Genomic DNA, 16,059 nt, shown 5'->3' on the forward strand with positions numbered 1-16,059 from the left:
AGACACAAAGCTAAAATAAGACAAGAAGGAGCAATTTCCCACACGGGTGGAAGGAGAGAGATCCTTTATGGAAAGAGAGAAAGGCCGTAGCGGAGCTGCTACGTGAGTGGACAGTTCAAAAGTCAGAGGAACGGTGTCCTTAAACACCAGAAAGGCTCACTCGCACACAGAGCCGGGGAACAGCGGAGTGCAGCTCAGCTTTTGAAATCTTTCAGCAGGGCAGCCAGTCACGGTGGTGACAAGCCAGTCCAAGCAAGGGGCAAAAGCCAGCCCCTGGTGGGGGTGTGAAACTGGCACTAACTGTCAAACTCTAAGATGCCCCGACTCTGGTCACACCCTGAGCCTAGATCCTGTTTGGATGCTGAGCCCTGACCCCAGTCATACCCTGAACCCTGACCCCAGTCAGATGCTGAGCCCTGACCATGGTCACACCCTGAGCCCCGACCCTGGTCAGATGCTGAGGCCTGACCCCATTCATACCCTGAACCCTGATCTTTGTTCAGTGCTGAGCCCTGATCCTGGTTATACACTAAACTTTGAGCTCTGTCACTGTGTGGTTAATGCCATGTGTCACCTGGGCTAAACTGTGCTTCTCAGTGGTCTGGCAGACACTGCACTGACTGTCCTTCCATCGTGTGATATAACGTACCATCTTCCCTTTTGTGTCTGATGTGAGCAACCAATCAGCTTCCTTGGGGTGGCGGCCTACACCCTAGACACGGACCTTCTGGCAAAGCCTGCTCACCTTCAGTCTTGCATCTGCTCATTGTCTTCTGACCTTGGGGCCCTGGAGGTGAGCCAGCAGCCTGTCATCTGACCTGCAGACTTTGGGATTCACCAGCTCCTGCAGGGCCCAGGAGCCAGTAGCCTGTTGTCCGACCTGCCAATTTTGGGTTTATCAGCTCCGGCAGCTGTGAGAATCAAGAGACACCTCTAGCCTGACACCTGACCCACAGACTTGGGACTTGACAGCCTCTACACTGCACAACCCATTCCTTAGAAATAAATATCCATATATATATTTCACTGGTTTTGCGCTTCTAGAAAACCCAGACTAGGACAGTCACACCAGAGCCCTGACCCTGATGACACTCCGAGCCCTGACCCTTGCCTTGACTAAGTGTGGGAGTAGGGTAGCGAGGAGAGGAAGAGTATGGGCCTCTCGGACCTGAGGCCTCACCAGACAGTACCAGCCCCAGCTGAGCTCTCCAACCTCAAGCAGGCAGCTGTAACTCTGCAGGAAGGTGCTGCCTGGGTCTCCCCAGTGGGGTCCCCTGAAATTCGGGGCTGAGCCGAGTGCCGGGGGCAGGTCATGCATGGGTGGCAGGCACAGGTGGGCCCAGGCCTAAGGCCAGGAAGGTGTCGGGCTGGGCCAGGCAGAGGAACTGGGTCAGACCTAACAAGGATCTGGGTGTGCACAGTGGGCGTCTGATCCAGTTAGTGTCCTGGCATCACCCAGCGTGACAGATCACAGTCAGGGAGGCTCTGGGCTGTGATCTCCCAGCCCAGCCGCTGCCCGACCCTGAGACGCCCGTCAGCTTCTCAGTGCCTCAGCTCCTTCAGCTAAACCTGGGGAGGGGGCTGTCCCAGGGAGATAGGACCTGGGGGGGTCCTTGGCGTGCTGGGGGCAAGGGGACCCTGAGCAGTGTCATGAGTGCTAATGAAGAGCCAACCCCCCCCCCGTCACTAAGGGTGAAGATCGGGTCCCACAGAAGAGCCCTGGGCACTGGGGTGGGGTGGGGCACACTCCTCAAGACAGATGGGATCTCACTGCTGAAAGGCCAGGGGAGGGCAGAGCCCAGCGCAGGAAGGGATGGCATTCGGACCCAGAGAAGGGCGAGCCGGGAAGGTTGACACACAGCCCAGCAGGCAGACTCAGGAAGAGGCTTCTGGCTGGCACTGCCACCCAGGTTTGCTCTGGCGGATGAACTGCGGGGTTTGAGGGAGGGCCACAGACCAGGAACACCTAGGGAGGCTGTGGGGGTGGCGAGCGGGAGCGGGAGCTGCCCTGAGGCATGCACCCAAATTCACCCCCTGCCTCTGCTGTGCGATCCCGGGGCAAGTCACTTCCCCCTATTTCCTCACCGGAAAAATGGGGCCACGTAAGCCCCACCTGAAGGCAGCCCCATGGAAGACTGGAGAGCAGGGTGTCTGGCCGAAGGGTGGGTGCTGCCTCTCCGGGGTTCCCAAGGAGGCCCCTGCCAGGCGGGCTCCCCACACCTCCCTCCCCCTGGCATCTCCCAGTCTCAGTCCAGCTAAGCCTCTAAACAAACACAACAGCTGTGAGTTCAGGCCACAATCCTCCGAGTTAACTTCCTCCAGGGAGCCGGGAGGAGAGGGGCTAGGGTCACCCTGCGAGGACGGGAACCCGCGTCCTGCCCCCAGCCTGGCGGAAGGCTGCCTGACTGGGCCGGGAGACAGGAACCCAGAAGCGCCCCACACACTGTTGTCCCTTCCTGAGCAGTCTGGCCCCCAGGACCACCAGAGGCAGGGGAAGCCAGCCCACCTGTGCCACACAGAGTCCAAGAACCCAGAGTGTGCGGGCAGAGAGACCAGGCAGGGGTCAGGGAGGAAGCTGGGGGGCAAGGAACCCAGAGGGAGGGAAGATCAAGAGGTGGGAGGGGCCCCAGATAGAGTGGGGCAGGAGGGGTGTGGAAAGGAGCGGTGTGGGTGTGTGGAGGGGTCAGGGAGGGTGTGGGAAGGGGGGCAGGAAAGGAGGTGGCCAGTTGGGGCGGGGTCCTGTCCTCCGCCCCCCCAGAAACCTGATCCCGCTAAGCCGCTACGGGACCAGTCCAGCGGCACTAGGCGTCTGCTGAGACCAGAGCTGTGCAGCGTGAGCACAGAGCAGACGCGCGGACTGGGCCATGCAGGGGACACAGCTGGCGTCTCTGGTGCTGGTGCTGGCGGCCTGCGGGGAGCTCGGTGAGAGGGCACAGCCAGCCGTCGGGCCACCCCCACCCACCCATCTCGCGGTTCCACTCATGACTCTCAAGGGAGGGCCCTCTGAGGTGGGGAACAGGCAGAGCTGAGGACAGGAGGAGGGCGGGTGAGCTGGGGAGGAGACCGGGACGGAGAGGAGGCAGCTGTGGAGGGTGGGGGTCCGGGGCGTTCCAGGCGGGAGGGGACCAGCCCCCGGTGAGAGGGGGTGGGGAGGGCCCTGACACCAGCTGGCGGATGACCGTCAGCTGGAGAGGGCAGGTTGTGGGGACTCCGGGGTGAGGAGGTTTGTGGGGCTGCAGGAGGGAGTCTCAGGGGGGCCTGAGAGGCTTGGGGGCCGGAGAGGAGGCCTATTGTGGTGGCCAGTGGCCAGGGTCTGAGAGGACAACAGGGGAGCTGGCCCATCCCCCGGCCTCGAGGCCCCCACACTCGGCCAGAAAACATGCTTAGTCTTGTGCGTCCGACCCAGCTGGCTCTGCCCCTTCTGTGAGGAGGAGACTGGGCTCCCGGGGACAAGCGACGGGTTCCCACCGGGTCACTGAGTTACAGGGCTGGATGCACCGGCACCTGGGCCAGCTGGGAGCTCCTGAGCCTGGGGGGCTGGAGCCCCCCGTGCCCTGCCCTCTCAAGAGGACTGGCCTTTGTTCCGGGGGACACAGCTCAGCATCGGGCCCAGCCTGCACCCCCACCCCACCCCACCCACATACGGTCACCCCTGGCCCCCTGATCCCCACCAAAGCCCTCCAGCCCTGCCGTCTGCTGACGGGGAAACTGAGGGGTGGGCTGCGGGTCTCTTCCCCAGCACCATCCCCAGGCGGCTTCAGGGCCTGACCCTGCTCCCAGCTCAGCGCCTTCCTCTTCCCCAAGTCCGGCCACCACGGGGGCGGCTGGGCCCCTCAGACCTGGGCCTCCCGGGCAGAGCTGAGCCTATGGCCTCCGACTCTCTGAGGGGTAGGAGGGCAGCCTGCTTGAGTCACCCTCAATGTCATGCCCACAGTGATGGCCCTGCAGTGTTACACTTGTGTCGAGCCCACGACTGTGTCCAGCTGCCTCACCGCGGCCAACTGCACGGCCAACGAGACCATGTGCAAAACCACACTCTACTCCCTGGAGACCGGTCAGTGCACGGGGTGGGGTCCCCAGAAACGCCTCTCCACGGCCCGTCACCCAGCCCTTGGTGCGTGAGCACAGTGCTGGTTTACATGTTCTGAAAGAAGATGGTTAGGCACCCCCTCCTCCTTCCCTCCCTCCTGCCACCCCTCCCTCCACGGGACACACCTTCATCTTTGCAATGGGAGCAGAGGAAGAGGCCCATTTTGCAGGCGTGATCTCACTGTCCACAGACCGGGCAGGAGTCTACCCACTCAATGATGCCCTCTGGGCCCTGGCACCACTGGGCACTGAGCAAGGGAGGGGAAGGCGAGGAGAGCAGCCAGGGAGGCACCGTGAGCCCAGGGTGGGTCCTGTCTGGGTGGCTCTGACACACACTCCCTCGCCCACAGTGTACCCATTCCTGGGGGACTCCACGGTGACCAAGTCCTGCAGTAGTAAGTGCCAGCCCTCGGACGTGGATGGCATCGGCCTGACCCGGCCCGTGTCCTGCTGTAACACCGACCTGTGCAACGTGGACAGCGCCCCTGCCCGGGGAGGCCCTGGGGTACTAGCTTGTACCCTCCTGTTGGTCCCCCTCTGCAGCCTCGGACTTTAGGGCCTGGCGAGCTGCCCACCCCACCCACAGTCAGCCTGTGCAACCGGCGAGTGCCTTAAAGGAGTGTGTCCACACACGTGTCCCACTTCTCCTTCCGATCACCGCCCTGCCCACTCTGCCCACTTCGCAGGATTGGGCGTCCACTGCGCCTCGGGCTCCATCTCTCTCCAGTGTGTCTGTCTGTCCCTCAGCCCCACCGCTTGGTGGTCTCTCGCCCAGAGCCCTGAGTCTAGAGAGCTCCCTCCCAGATGGAGGGAGGCAGTAGCTGGGACCTGAGGGTCTGTCCTAGAGCCCCTGAGGACCACAGTGGACACCCCCAGGCTCTAGGAGAGACCTGGCCTAGAAGACCCTCTGAGCCTGGGCCCGGGGACTCCACACCACTGCCACCTGTAGGCAAGACCTGCACAGCACAGGGCTGTCAGCTGGCCAGCTCCCAAGGGCAGGACTTCCGAGTCCAGCGAGCCCTCCACCCAAGCACAGCCTTGTGCCCATCACAGACCCATCACCTGGTGCACAAGCAGCAGTGCCGGCTTGGGAGTCAGGGATGTGAGGGCTGCCCCAGACGCACGCCCCCAGATGAGGGCCTTCCCAGACATGCCCCAGCCAGCTGTGATTCCCAGCTTTGACTTGGGGGGCGCTCCATTTTCTGTCTCTTCACACCCTCTCATCCGGCTCTTTTGAGGTTTCCCACAAGAAAGGGGAACACTGGGGTCAGGCCTCTTCCACCCTCTCACCTCACAAGCCCCGTGGGTCCTTCCCTCCCCTGGCCGGAGCCACACACAGGGTGATGGTGACACAGCCAGAGGCCTTAGGGCTTCCTGAGACCTGGATGCCCTCTGGAAGCCACATCCAGGCTCTGTTGCCCCGTGGCCCCACGTCTTAGTCACCATGGAGCTGGGAACTCAGCCACGGCCATCCTCTCTGACCTTGGCAGCCCCCTCTGAGGGTCTGGGTCAGAGCTGCCCACAAGGGCAGGACATCCCCAGACGGAGAGAGCCCTGGGGCTGCAGGTCGAGCTCAGTCTTAGCCAGGACTTCCAGCAGCCGGCATTGACCAGCCTTGGCCTGACTTTGGGATTAAGATGCACCCCTGCCCCTTAAATTCTCTCACCCATAGCACTAAAACGGTGACAGCCCTCAGTGCGCCCGGGTTCCAGACGGCACTGGAGGTGTGGAGGTGGTGGGGAGTGGTCCGAGGAGCAGCTTCATGGGGGGGGAGCATGTGACACCCCCTCCAGAAGGCCTGGGGTGGGGGAGGAGCAGACTGCCTTGATGAGGACAGTAGCATCTGAATCCATTCACATCTCAGCTGCAGGCACCGCAGGTGTCCACTGAGGAGGTCTCCTCCCCCACCAGCCACTCAAAGAGATGAGGCTTCACCGCTTGCCATCTCTGCTCACCCTCAGCCCAGCCACTGCCCCGTCTTCCTGGTGGCTGTAGCAGCCATCCCCCCTCTCTCCACTCCCGTCCACTGAGGTATGGCTGGTTCCACGGCCTGGATGTGGGGCCAGGACCGCCAGAGCTCCCAGGAAAGCCTCAGACAGGTCTGCCCCACAAGCCTAGGACTGCCCTGAGAGGCAGTAAGCTCCCTGCACCCTAGGGAGCTGAGTCCACGCTGACCGAGCTACGTCGGGAAGTCTGTAGAGGGGGCTCCTGATCTGGGGAGAGGTCAACCTGCGCGTCAAGACAGAGACCAGGCTGGGCCGTGGACCACACTCATCCCGAGTGTCCTCATGAGATACCACTTCATTAACCCCTATCTTCAAGTATCCATCCATCCACTCATCCATCCATCCATCCATCCACCCATCCATCCATCCACCCACCCACCCACCAATCTTCAAGTATCTATCCATCCACTCATCCACCATCATCCACCCATCCATCCACTCATCAATCCAGTCATCTGCTAACCTATCCACTCACCTGCCCGTACATTCACCCATCCATCCATCCACCCACCCACCCACCAATCTTCAAGTATCCGTCTATCTATCCACTCATCCACCATCTATCATCTTCCCACCCACCCATCCATCCATTCATGCACTTACACATTCACCCATCCATCTACCCATCCACCCACCAATCTGTCATCCAGCTATCCATGCACTTATCTGCCCATCCACCCACCCATCCACCCACCCACCAATCTGCATGTATACATCCACCCACTCATCCACCATCCATCACTCAGCTGCCCTTTGTCATTCACCCATCCACCCACCCACCAATATTCAAGTATCCATCCATCCACCCACTCATCCACCATCCATCACCCACCTGCCCCTTTGTCATTCACCCATCCATCCACCCACCCACCAATATTCAAGTATCCATCCATTCATGCACTCATCCACCATCTATCACCCACCCACCCATCCACTCACCCACCTACCCACCCACCAATCTGCATGTATCCATCCACCCACTCATCCACCATCCATCACCCACCTGCCCTTTGTCATTCACCCATCCATCCACCTGCCCACCCATCCACACATCTATCATCCACCCAGTCATCCACTCATTCCATCCAGAGCAGCCTGCCTTCCAGCCCCCTTCCAAGGCTGTCCTTTCCTCCAGGCAGCCTCAACCATCTCTCTAGATGCCAGCATCTCCTGTCCTCGGCACAGGCAGGAGCTACTTGCTGGCATCCCCATCCACCCCATGGGGCTCCACCACCCACCCCACTGGGTCCAGACAAAGCGCTCGCCAATGGGGGTGGTCCTCGTGGCACACTCACTGGCTGCCTGACCCCTGGCCGGTCTCCATGGCCCTTGGGCAGTGGTCTTTGTCCCATTTACAAAGTGTCCCGCCCTGGCCCGTCTCACGAAGCTACAGAGCCAGGGTCGGGCTCCAGAACCACACCTTCCCGTCTTCTCTTGGCTCTCGCAACATCCTGGGCAGTACGTGGACTGGGCCCTGAGGCCAGCCCGCCCTGCCGCCGCCATCTGGGCCTGCTCCTCCCATGTGCCACCGATGGCGTGGTTTGATTGATTTACCATGACTGCGGTGCCTCCCTCCACACACTGCTCCCTCCCTGTGCTCACTCCCAACCACCAAGACCCGTGCAACCTGCCTCAGCTCCCAAGGCCAGCTCGCTCCCACCCTTGCAGTCACCCTGGAGAAGGGCAGGGCAGGGTCCCAGTGCCCATACTACACATAGGAAACAGGTCTGGAGGGACAAAGGGGTCACACATGGACATAACCTCAAAGCCAAGACCAAAACCCAGGCCCTCCTGGTCCCAGCCCAGAGCTCTCTCCAGCATCCCACCCACTCAAGCTGAGTGGTTCCCATGCCCCAGAGCAAGGCCCAGCCACCCACCACAAACCCTTCATACAGCCATACACCCAGCCTTCCATGTGTTCCCACCTTCCGTCTACCACCCACCCACCTCTTCATCCACCCATTCTTCCACCCATTTATTCCTCTCTACCCATCCATTCTCTCAAACATCCATCCACGCACTCACTTATCTTCTCAACTATCCATCCACCATCCATCCACCTGCCCATCCTCATCTATCCATCCAGCCACCGTGCATTCAACCATCCATCCATCTAGCCATCCGTCTTCCTCTCCTTCTCTCCACCCAGCCATCCACACAGCCACCCATGAGGACCTCAGGCGAAAGAGAAACCAGAGAAGCTGGGGGATGGAGGAGGCCTCTGTGCAGGAGGGTCTGGGGCTGGCCCTACAGGATGTGGAAGACAGGAGGTGGAGGATGGGAGATGGAGAGTGTGCCCTGGAGACATACCTGGTGGGCTGTGGGTGGTGAACAATGTCAGAGAGAGTCATGCCAGACCAGAGGGAGGGCAGGGCCCTGACTGAGGCTTGGTCTGAAGGCCAGTTGGTGGGGAGGGGTCGGCAGTGATGAGGAGGCCAGTCCAGGACCTCATGCCCATGAGCCAGCAGAGGCCTGGCTGGCCAGTGTTACGCCACCCGACACTACCCACCTTCACAGGGTATCTGGCCTGACCTCCCCCTCTGGGCACTGGTGGATACCTACGTCAGGGAGGGAGTCTAGGCACAGAGGAAGCTGGCCTTGGCCCTGGGTGACTTTGAAATCAACCAGACCCAGCCCTGGAAGGAGGGGACATGAAACAGCCTGTGCCTGGCATGGCTACATGCAAGATGGACACCTTGTGGTGCTCCTGCCAAGAGGGGCTGGGACCACCCTGGACCTTTATCTCAGGGCCCCCAAGACTGGGGTCACCATGGCCTGTGTGACCTCCAAGGGCACAGCCAGGACTCGAGGGAAACACCATCTAATGCCAAGGGTGGGTCTGAGCCCATGCACAAAGGGGCAGATTAGCCAACAAGTGAGGTAAGCGTGGGCTTGTGTTTGCTTACTGATCTGTGGTGTATGGTTTCATGTTTTTCACCATGTGGGTACCCCATCCCTGTGGAGGCCTGCCAATGTGAAAAAAGGGCTTGATTCTGTAAGGAGGGATGTGGGGTTGGGAGAGGGACAGACGCCAGCCACACCTAGCAGAATCCATGATGTGGTGAAAACGTGTGAAACCTCACTGCAGATGGGTGAGTAAGCACAAGGAGCCTGAGCTTACCTTGTTTACTGGGTGACCCAACACTGCAAGAAGGGGTTTCTCACCTGAGCACCCCCACCCACCCACCCTGTCCCCCGGCATTGGGGAGCGCAGGCAGAGGGCAGGGCAGGTGACCCATGGCCTGCAGGGAGGGCCAGTGTCCACCCTCCACCAGCTGCCGCTCCTGACTGGGGCAGCCGGTTGCCCCGCCACCACCCAGGAGTGGGTGCCTGAGGGCCTGGGTATAAATCTTCCAGGCCGGCGTGTCTCAGCTCCCGAACTCCAAGGATGGCTTGGAGCTGGGCTGTGCTGTCCCTGCTGCTCCTGGCAGCCTGGAGTGTGGGTCCAGGTAAGTGGGCTGCAAGTCGGGCTTGTGCCTACCTCCAGGCCTGCTGCCCACTCCTCAGGGGGGTGGGGCTGTTGGGGGTCTCCTCCCCCTCATCCTGAAGAAGCCAAGCCAGGGGTCAGCACCCCACTCTCCAGGGAGGAATCTGAGGCTGGAGCCATTCAAACAGCCGGGCAGGCAGGATCTCGGCTGGGCCAGGGCGCACCTGCCTGGACAGGTGTGTGTCAGAGGTGCAGACAAAGCACAGTGGGGCCAGGCCCAGCCACTGGACCCCACGGCCTCCCCCGGAAGCCCTGCCCCCAGCCCCGGTGGCCAGGTGCTGAGGGTCTGCACCCCCCCCACCCAGGTGCCGCCTTCAAGTGCTACACCTGTGAGACACCCACGGCTATGTCCTTGTGCAAAAAGATTACTTACTGCAAGCGGGGGGACACGGCCTGTAAGACCACCCTGGAGACGGTGGAGTCGGGTGAGGCTGGGCCCCCAGCAGGAGCAGGGTCACCCTGGAATGCCCCCTCTCCTTCCAGGGGCCCGTGACCGCACCTGTCCAGCCCTCTCAGGAGGTGCCCTGGAGGTGGGGGGCAGGACAGGCACAGAGGTGCAGGACCCCACTGGGAGCCCCACCCTGGCTCTGCCCCAGCCTCTGGCCTTGCTCTCAGTCCTGCAGTGCCGGCGTCACTAACTGCCTCGCAGATGGAGGAGGAGAAGGGGCTAGGCCACCTCCCACATCCTGGCCTGGAGGGGTGGGGCGGGCAGAGCTAGCAGGTCAGGGGGCGGGCAGAGAGGGGAGAGGCGTGGCAGGGCGCGGCCAGCGGGGCTCTGATGCAGGTGCCCCCACAGAGTACCCCTTCAACGGGAAGCCCATGGTGACCCGCTCCTGCTCCAGTTCCTGCCAAGCCAGCGACCCCGACGGCATCGGCGTGGCCCACCCGGTCTACTGCTGCTTCCACGACCTCTGCGGCCCAGCACTGGTGGTCACACACAGCACCAGGCCACACTGGGAGCCGCGCCCCTCAGGCCACGTGTGGGGCGGGCGGGGAGAGGCCCACTCAGGAGAACCCTCTGCCCCGCACCCCCTGAACTCCTAGGCAATATGGAGGCCGGGGTGTGGGCGCCGTCCTTCCTGGGCGCCCTCAGAGGAGCTGGGCCGAGTCTCCTCAACCCCCAGTCACCCCGGTCTCCTGGGCCCATTCCACAGGTGTGAGGACTGAGTCTCGGGGAGAAGTGTGCCCCGTTCCTCAGCCCTGAGAAAACCTGCCCCGCACAGCCTGCCTCAAACCCTGGAGGTATCACCCCACCTAGCCGCTGGAAAAGGAGCTCGGAGCTACCCTGGCGTCCTTCCAGGCTCTGCCCCCACCCTAGGTCTTCTCTGGGGTGAGGTGGCATCCCTCTGTGGGCACCCACCCCCACACGGCGCCAATCCCCACCTGCCGAGACACCTGGACTAGATGCTTGTGTCCACCCATCCCGTTCACTACAGGACGGACGGGCAGGACCCCAGGTCTGGTCGCTGGAGCTGGCTCTACCAGCGCTATCTGCTGACCCCACGCCCCCCGGAGCCCAAAGGCCTTAGGATCCTGGAAGCCCGGCATTCGGACTCCTGCCGCCCCCTCGATGGGCCCCCGGCTGCCCCTATCAGCACATGGAGCGGGGCGAGCCGCCCTCAAGCACCCTGCCCCCTGGGTACCGGTGGGCACTCTCAGCCCCTGACCCTGGGTCTCGCTGGCCCCTGCAGGGCTTAGTGGGAGTGGGAAGCAGCAGGCAGGGCCCAAGGGGCAGGGCCAAGCCCCTCAGGACCCCGTGAGAGCACAGCCCCGTCTGGGAAGGGCCAGCGGAATGAACACCCCGGGAGCAGCCGCTCTGCCTGGCCTGGCACCATACCCGCAGCTCCCCCAAGGAACCCTGCGTCTGGCCAGCACAGCACCAAGGCCCCGCCTCTTCCGAGGAGCAGACGGGGCTCCCCGCCTGCACTGCTCCACGTGACCAGCAGAGGGCGCCTGCGTCCCCAGCCGGCGGCGTCCATCCCTGCCAAGCCTCCCCACACGGCCCCCTCCGGTTCAGGCAGTGCTCACTTCCCCGTCCTCCTGGGGAGAGTGGAGCTGCCCCAACCTCTGCTGGGAGCCCCCAGCCGCCCTGGAGCGGCAGCAGGGAGACCAGGAAGCCCGCTGGGGGCTGACTGGCACTGGGGGCACCTGGGAGGGTCCGAAAAGGAGGACGACGGAGAACTGCTGTGTACCCGCCCCTCCCCAGGGCTGCCTGGGCAGTAAAGGAGAAACCTACTTCAGGGGAGGGGCAGTGGACAGCCACCACATCCCGCACCCCCATGCCCAGGGAGCAGGGCCCAACGTGAGGGTGGGGGGCTGTGAGGAGCAGCACCTCGCCTTGGGACACACGATACCCCAGGTGGGACACGCCCTGCTCGAGCCTCAGTTTCCCCCTCCATGAGGTGGGTTATGCCAGCAGCTCCAAGGAGCTCTAGGGCTGGACGCGAGGTGGGGTGCAAGGGGGACCTGCGTGCCTGGGTCCCGAGGGGGATGGGGCAGCTGTCAGCCTCAGAGGAGACCCAGCGGGTGGCTGCTCTAGTTCTCATGGCCAAAGGCCATCAGGCCTCCACAGGCACCCGCCAAGGGACCCCTGCTGGCCCCCTCTCCCAGGACGGCCCCCTCCACCTGGCTGTCCTCTGGGATCATCTCTGGCCCTGACCCTCCCCACGACTGGGACCCGTGGTGGGCGTGTCCGGGTCTGCACTGCCTCCCTGCTGGGCACGCCCCTCTGGTGAACCAGGGAAGAGAACCCTGGCCCAGCCACCCGCCGTGGGGCCCTGCTCCCTGAGTCCTCTGGCTCTGGGTGGCAGCCGGCCTGGCACAGAGGCTCCGGACCCCAAGAAGCAGAGCCTGACGCCTGGGAAGTTGCCCCTGGGGGGCGTGTGGGCTCAAGGGCTCAGGGAGGTGGGGTCCGGGCCAGCTCTGGTCTCATTCCCTGCCCTCCTGTCCCGAAGCAGCCCGGTTCCACACTGACGCCCCTCCAGAACGCTCCAATTTAACGTCCTTTAATCGTCCACTTTCTTAAATAAACAAAGATTGCAGCTTTCCATGGCGGCCGTAAGGCAGAGCTCGAGCAGCCTGGGAGCAGGCGTCACCGGCAGCCACGGGGCCCCTGAGGGACAGCAGGGAGGCGGCTCCGAGCATCGAGGGGGCCGGCGGGGCGAGGCGGGCAGGGACAGGCGGACACAGCCCTGAAGAGTCACACATACACAGGCATGCCATGACCCCAACCCAGGGTCCCCCAACCTCGGGGCCCCTCCCCAGAATTGAGGGCACAGGGCACCGGGCAGCGCCCTGTGGGGGGCTGCCGCTGAGGCTTGCTCTCCCTGGCCTTGGTCCCTGCTGTCAGTGAGGCCCCAGACAGGAACAGGCAGCCCAGGACTGATGTCCCCACTGGCCAGTTGACAGCAGCTGCCAAGCAGGGCACAGGGGTACAGCAGGGGGCACAGAAGACCCTACCCCAACCCTGGCCCGCCCAGGGGGCCAGCCCGTGGGAGCAGGAAGTGGTGCACAGCGGGGCAGGTGACGAGCAGGGAAGGAGAGAGGGCAGGGGGGTGGCAGGTCTGAGAGGGCAGGGCCCAGCCCGGGAGTCCACTGTGCAGCCCGGGGACTTGGGAGACACCTCCTCAGCCCCTGCACAGGAGCCCTGACCCCAGCACCCCCTTGGTCACCTTCCCTGTCCTCCCAGGAGCTTGCCAGAGCAGAGGAACCAGTGCTGGGGGCCATCCGCCCCTCAAGCCCTGCCATGAGCCTACCCCGGCCCCAGTGGGTCACTAGACTCCTCCTGGGCGCCCCCCCCCACAGAAATGCTGCTTTACCCCACATCGGGTGAAGAGGCCCCAGGCCTGCTCTGGTCCCACCTCTGCCACCGGCCCGTCGGCCAAGAGACACCCCGCTCCCTCCTCGCTCAGCCCCATCGGCACGCAGGGCCACCCTCCCACTGGCCCCTCTGCTCCCGGTGTGAGGGCTCTGGGCATCTCCACCTGGACTGAGCTGGTCAGGAGACCCTCCACACCGTCACCCCTGCCCAGGGTGGGGCCTGGCACAGAGGGGTGTCCAAACGCAGGGCCCTGCGGGCACGGCCCCAGGCTGGGCTGAGCAGGCGTGGAGCAGGGTGGTGGTCACTGGTCCTTGTCGTCAGTGCTGAGCCCGCTCTCGGCTCGGAGCAGCTGGCTGCTGGCCTCGTTGTAGGCAATCCAGTGTCGCAGGTCCTCCGGCAGCTCCGGAGGGTCCACCTGGCGGCAGGTGAGGTTCCTGAGGCCGCCTGCAGGGCAGGGGTCAGCAGGGGCCCCCTGCGTACCTCACCTTCCTCCATCAGACCTTGCTCTCTGTGGGCCTTGCCCCTTCCAGGATACCCCTCCCCCAAACCAGGCCCTTCTGCCCTGCAGCCCCCCTTCCAGGGACTCCGCCTCCCCCGAGGGGCCAGCCTGAGGCCTGAGCCCAAGGATGTGCTACTAGCTGCAGGGAGAGGACAGAGGGGACGACAAGTGGCTCCGAGGACCCTCAGTGCCCAGCCCTGAGACCTCAGGACATGCCTCACACGTCTGCTGCGAGGGGCTGGATGTGAACTTCCGGTTAGCTCTGACCACCCCACTCCTGCCTTCCTCCCCACAGACTCAGCCAGGTCTTTTGACAAGTGACAAGTGGGGCTCCAGGTTGGGCCAAGGGAGGAAGAGAGGGGAGAGGCCTAGCAGAAGCCCACCCTACCCCAGGCATCAGGGAGTCTGGGAGCAGAGTGAGTGGCCCTCACTACAGATGGGCGGGGCCAGCGCCCGGCACACAGCAGCCCTCGAAGTGTGCAGGGCCTAGGCATTGGGACACCCAGGGTGGTCTCTGACCTCCACCTAGACCGCCCACGTGGCACATTCAAGGTGTGGAAGTCCCACCCCTTGACACCTGTCTGCCCCTCCCCTGGAGCTCAGACCCTGCCAGCAGGCCCAGGCCTGACCACCCCGAGTGTCCCCCAAAGAAGAGCCAGTGTCCCTCCAAGAAGAGCCACCCTGGATGCCTAGTCTCCAGTCAAGTGCCAGCTGCCTGCCTGGAGGAGGCAGCCCCTTCCTGAACTCCCGTCACATGATGTGACCCACAGAGCCCAGCATCCGCACCTGCAGGTGTGTGGCCCCTGCAGGTGTGTGGCAGGGATCCAGGCCCTTCCAGGGGGTCCAGGCCCTTCTGCCCTGACACAGGAAACTGGGAGCTGTGCCTGCCCCACTGTGCACCCCCTCTCTGAGCCTCAGGCCCCCACCTCTGAGCGGAGGGTAAGGCTAGCCCCGACACGGAGGTGAGGCTTGAATCACCCCTCTGTAAGGCCGCTCTGTCTCAGCCAGAGAGCAGTGCCCTGGCAGATGTCACTCCAGGGGTCAGGCTCCTTAGGGACCCGCCCGCACAGATGCCTGCCCTGGTAACCATCTTGGCTGCACCCTGGCCTCCCCAGGGCCCGGTTGCCATGCCTCAAGAGCCAACTCCGCAGCGCTGGGAGAAGCAGGCCTTGTAGCCCTAGCAGCCACTTGGTCCTCTCCGGGAGAAAGGCAGAAAAAACGGCAGTCTCCTGGCCTCCATACTCCTCCCCGCGGTGGAGTGATGGAAAATGCAGCCCTTGCACTGCGCTCCCCTTCCCAAACCTATGCTCAGGAGCAAGGACCAGAGAGCGTGGCTCAGCGCTCTAGCACACAGCAACACTAAGCCGTCGTGGGAGAGATCAGGGTCCACTTTGCAGTTTACAAAGAAGGGGAAGGAGCAGGGAGTGGCAGGGAGAGACAGGGCGGTCCAGGCTGTTAGGAGAAAGCGTTAGGAAGCGTTAGGAGGAAAGGCTGCTAGGGCAGCCTGGGAAGAGTTGATCTGGGGACCCAAAGAACTCCCAGGAAAGAGCAGAGAGGGGGCCCTGACCCAAGGCCCTTGGTCCGGAGGCAAGGGCGGGCCACCATGGGGCGGGAAGGGCCCTCCGGAGGAGGCTGGGGTGGCTCACCTTGCGTTTGCACAGGTGCTGGACGACGCGCTCGGGCGAGGTGCCCAGAACGTGCTGGCGGGAGCGCAGCAGCGCGCACACGAAGCCGTCGCGCAGGCTGACGAAGCGCGCCTCCATGTAGAAGGCGCGGTCGTCCCAGCCCAGCAGGCGGCTGCGCACCTCGAAGGGTTCGAGCAGGCGCAGCGAACGGCGGTAGCGCACGCACGAGGCGGCCAGCACGGCGCGCGCCCCGAGCGCGCGCAGCGCCCCGAGCACGCCGCAGCGGGTCAGGTGCGCGGTGCGCGCCACATCGGCCTCGCGCAGGTAGCGCGCGTTGTTCATGTGCAGGAGCAGGTCCAGGTCGGAGGGCAGCACCCGGCCGGCGAAGCACTGCTCGGCCAGTAGGTCGCGGACGGGCGGCTGTAGCAGGCGCGCGCGCAGCACGGCGCACGGCACGCGCACCAGGTACCAGCCGTCCAGCAGCGCGAAGTAGGCGAGCGCTAGGGCCAGGAGGGCCACCAGCAGCCACACCA

The 16,059-nt window shown here is 63.6% G+C and overlaps 2 protein-coding genes across 2 annotated transcripts in view; one reads left to right on the forward strand and one right to left on the reverse strand.

The window, feature by feature from the left end:
* Positions 1–2,864: 2,864 nt before the first annotated feature.
* On the forward strand, positions 2,865–4,645 carry LOC103196770 (ly6/PLAUR domain-containing protein 2-like). Its single transcript, XM_007940559.1, has 3 exons — positions 2,865–2,922; positions 3,935–4,054; positions 4,440–4,645. Exons 1-3 carry the CDS (start codon positions 2,865–2,867, stop codon positions 4,643–4,645), a joined length of 384 nt encoding a protein of 127 aa, XP_007938750.1.
* A 9,058-nt stretch (positions 4,646–13,703) lies between these two features.
* THEM6 (thioesterase superfamily member 6) overlaps positions 13,704–16,059 on the reverse strand; it is a 7,218-nt gene continuing 4,862 nt past the window's right edge. Inside the window, exons 5-6 of the mRNA XM_007940561.1 lie at positions 15,548–16,056; positions 13,704–13,817 (exon numbers count right to left, since the gene is read on the reverse strand). Coding sequence (XP_007938752.1) covers positions 13,704–13,817; positions 15,548–16,056 — 623 coding nt within the window. The remainder of the gene's footprint in view (positions 13,818–15,547; positions 16,057–16,059) is intronic.

The sequence above is a fragment of the Orycteropus afer genome, unplaced genomic scaffold (assembly GCF_000298275.1).
Source record: "Orycteropus afer afer isolate SDZICR_OR568_19922 unplaced genomic scaffold, OryAfe1.0 scaffold00069, whole genome shotgun sequence".
Taxonomy (NCBI): domain Eukaryota; kingdom Metazoa; phylum Chordata; class Mammalia; order Tubulidentata; family Orycteropodidae; genus Orycteropus; species Orycteropus afer.

What these genes read in the sequence shown, in the direction of transcription:
- LOC103196770 (XM_007940559.1), top strand. Translation starts at nt 2,865, where the DNA reads ATGCAGGGGACACAGCTGGCGTCTCTGGTGCTGGTGCTGGCGGCCTGC. An exon ending in GGCGGCCTGCGGGGAGCTCG is followed by an intron (nt 2,923 to 3,934) that starts GTGAGAGGGCAC and finishes TCATGCCCACAG; the next exon opens with TGATGGCCCTGCAGTGTTAC. An exon ending in ACTCTACTCCCTGGAGACCG is followed by an intron (nt 4,055 to 4,439) that starts GTCAGTGCACGG and finishes CCTCGCCCACAG; the next exon opens with TGTACCCATTCCTGGGGGAC.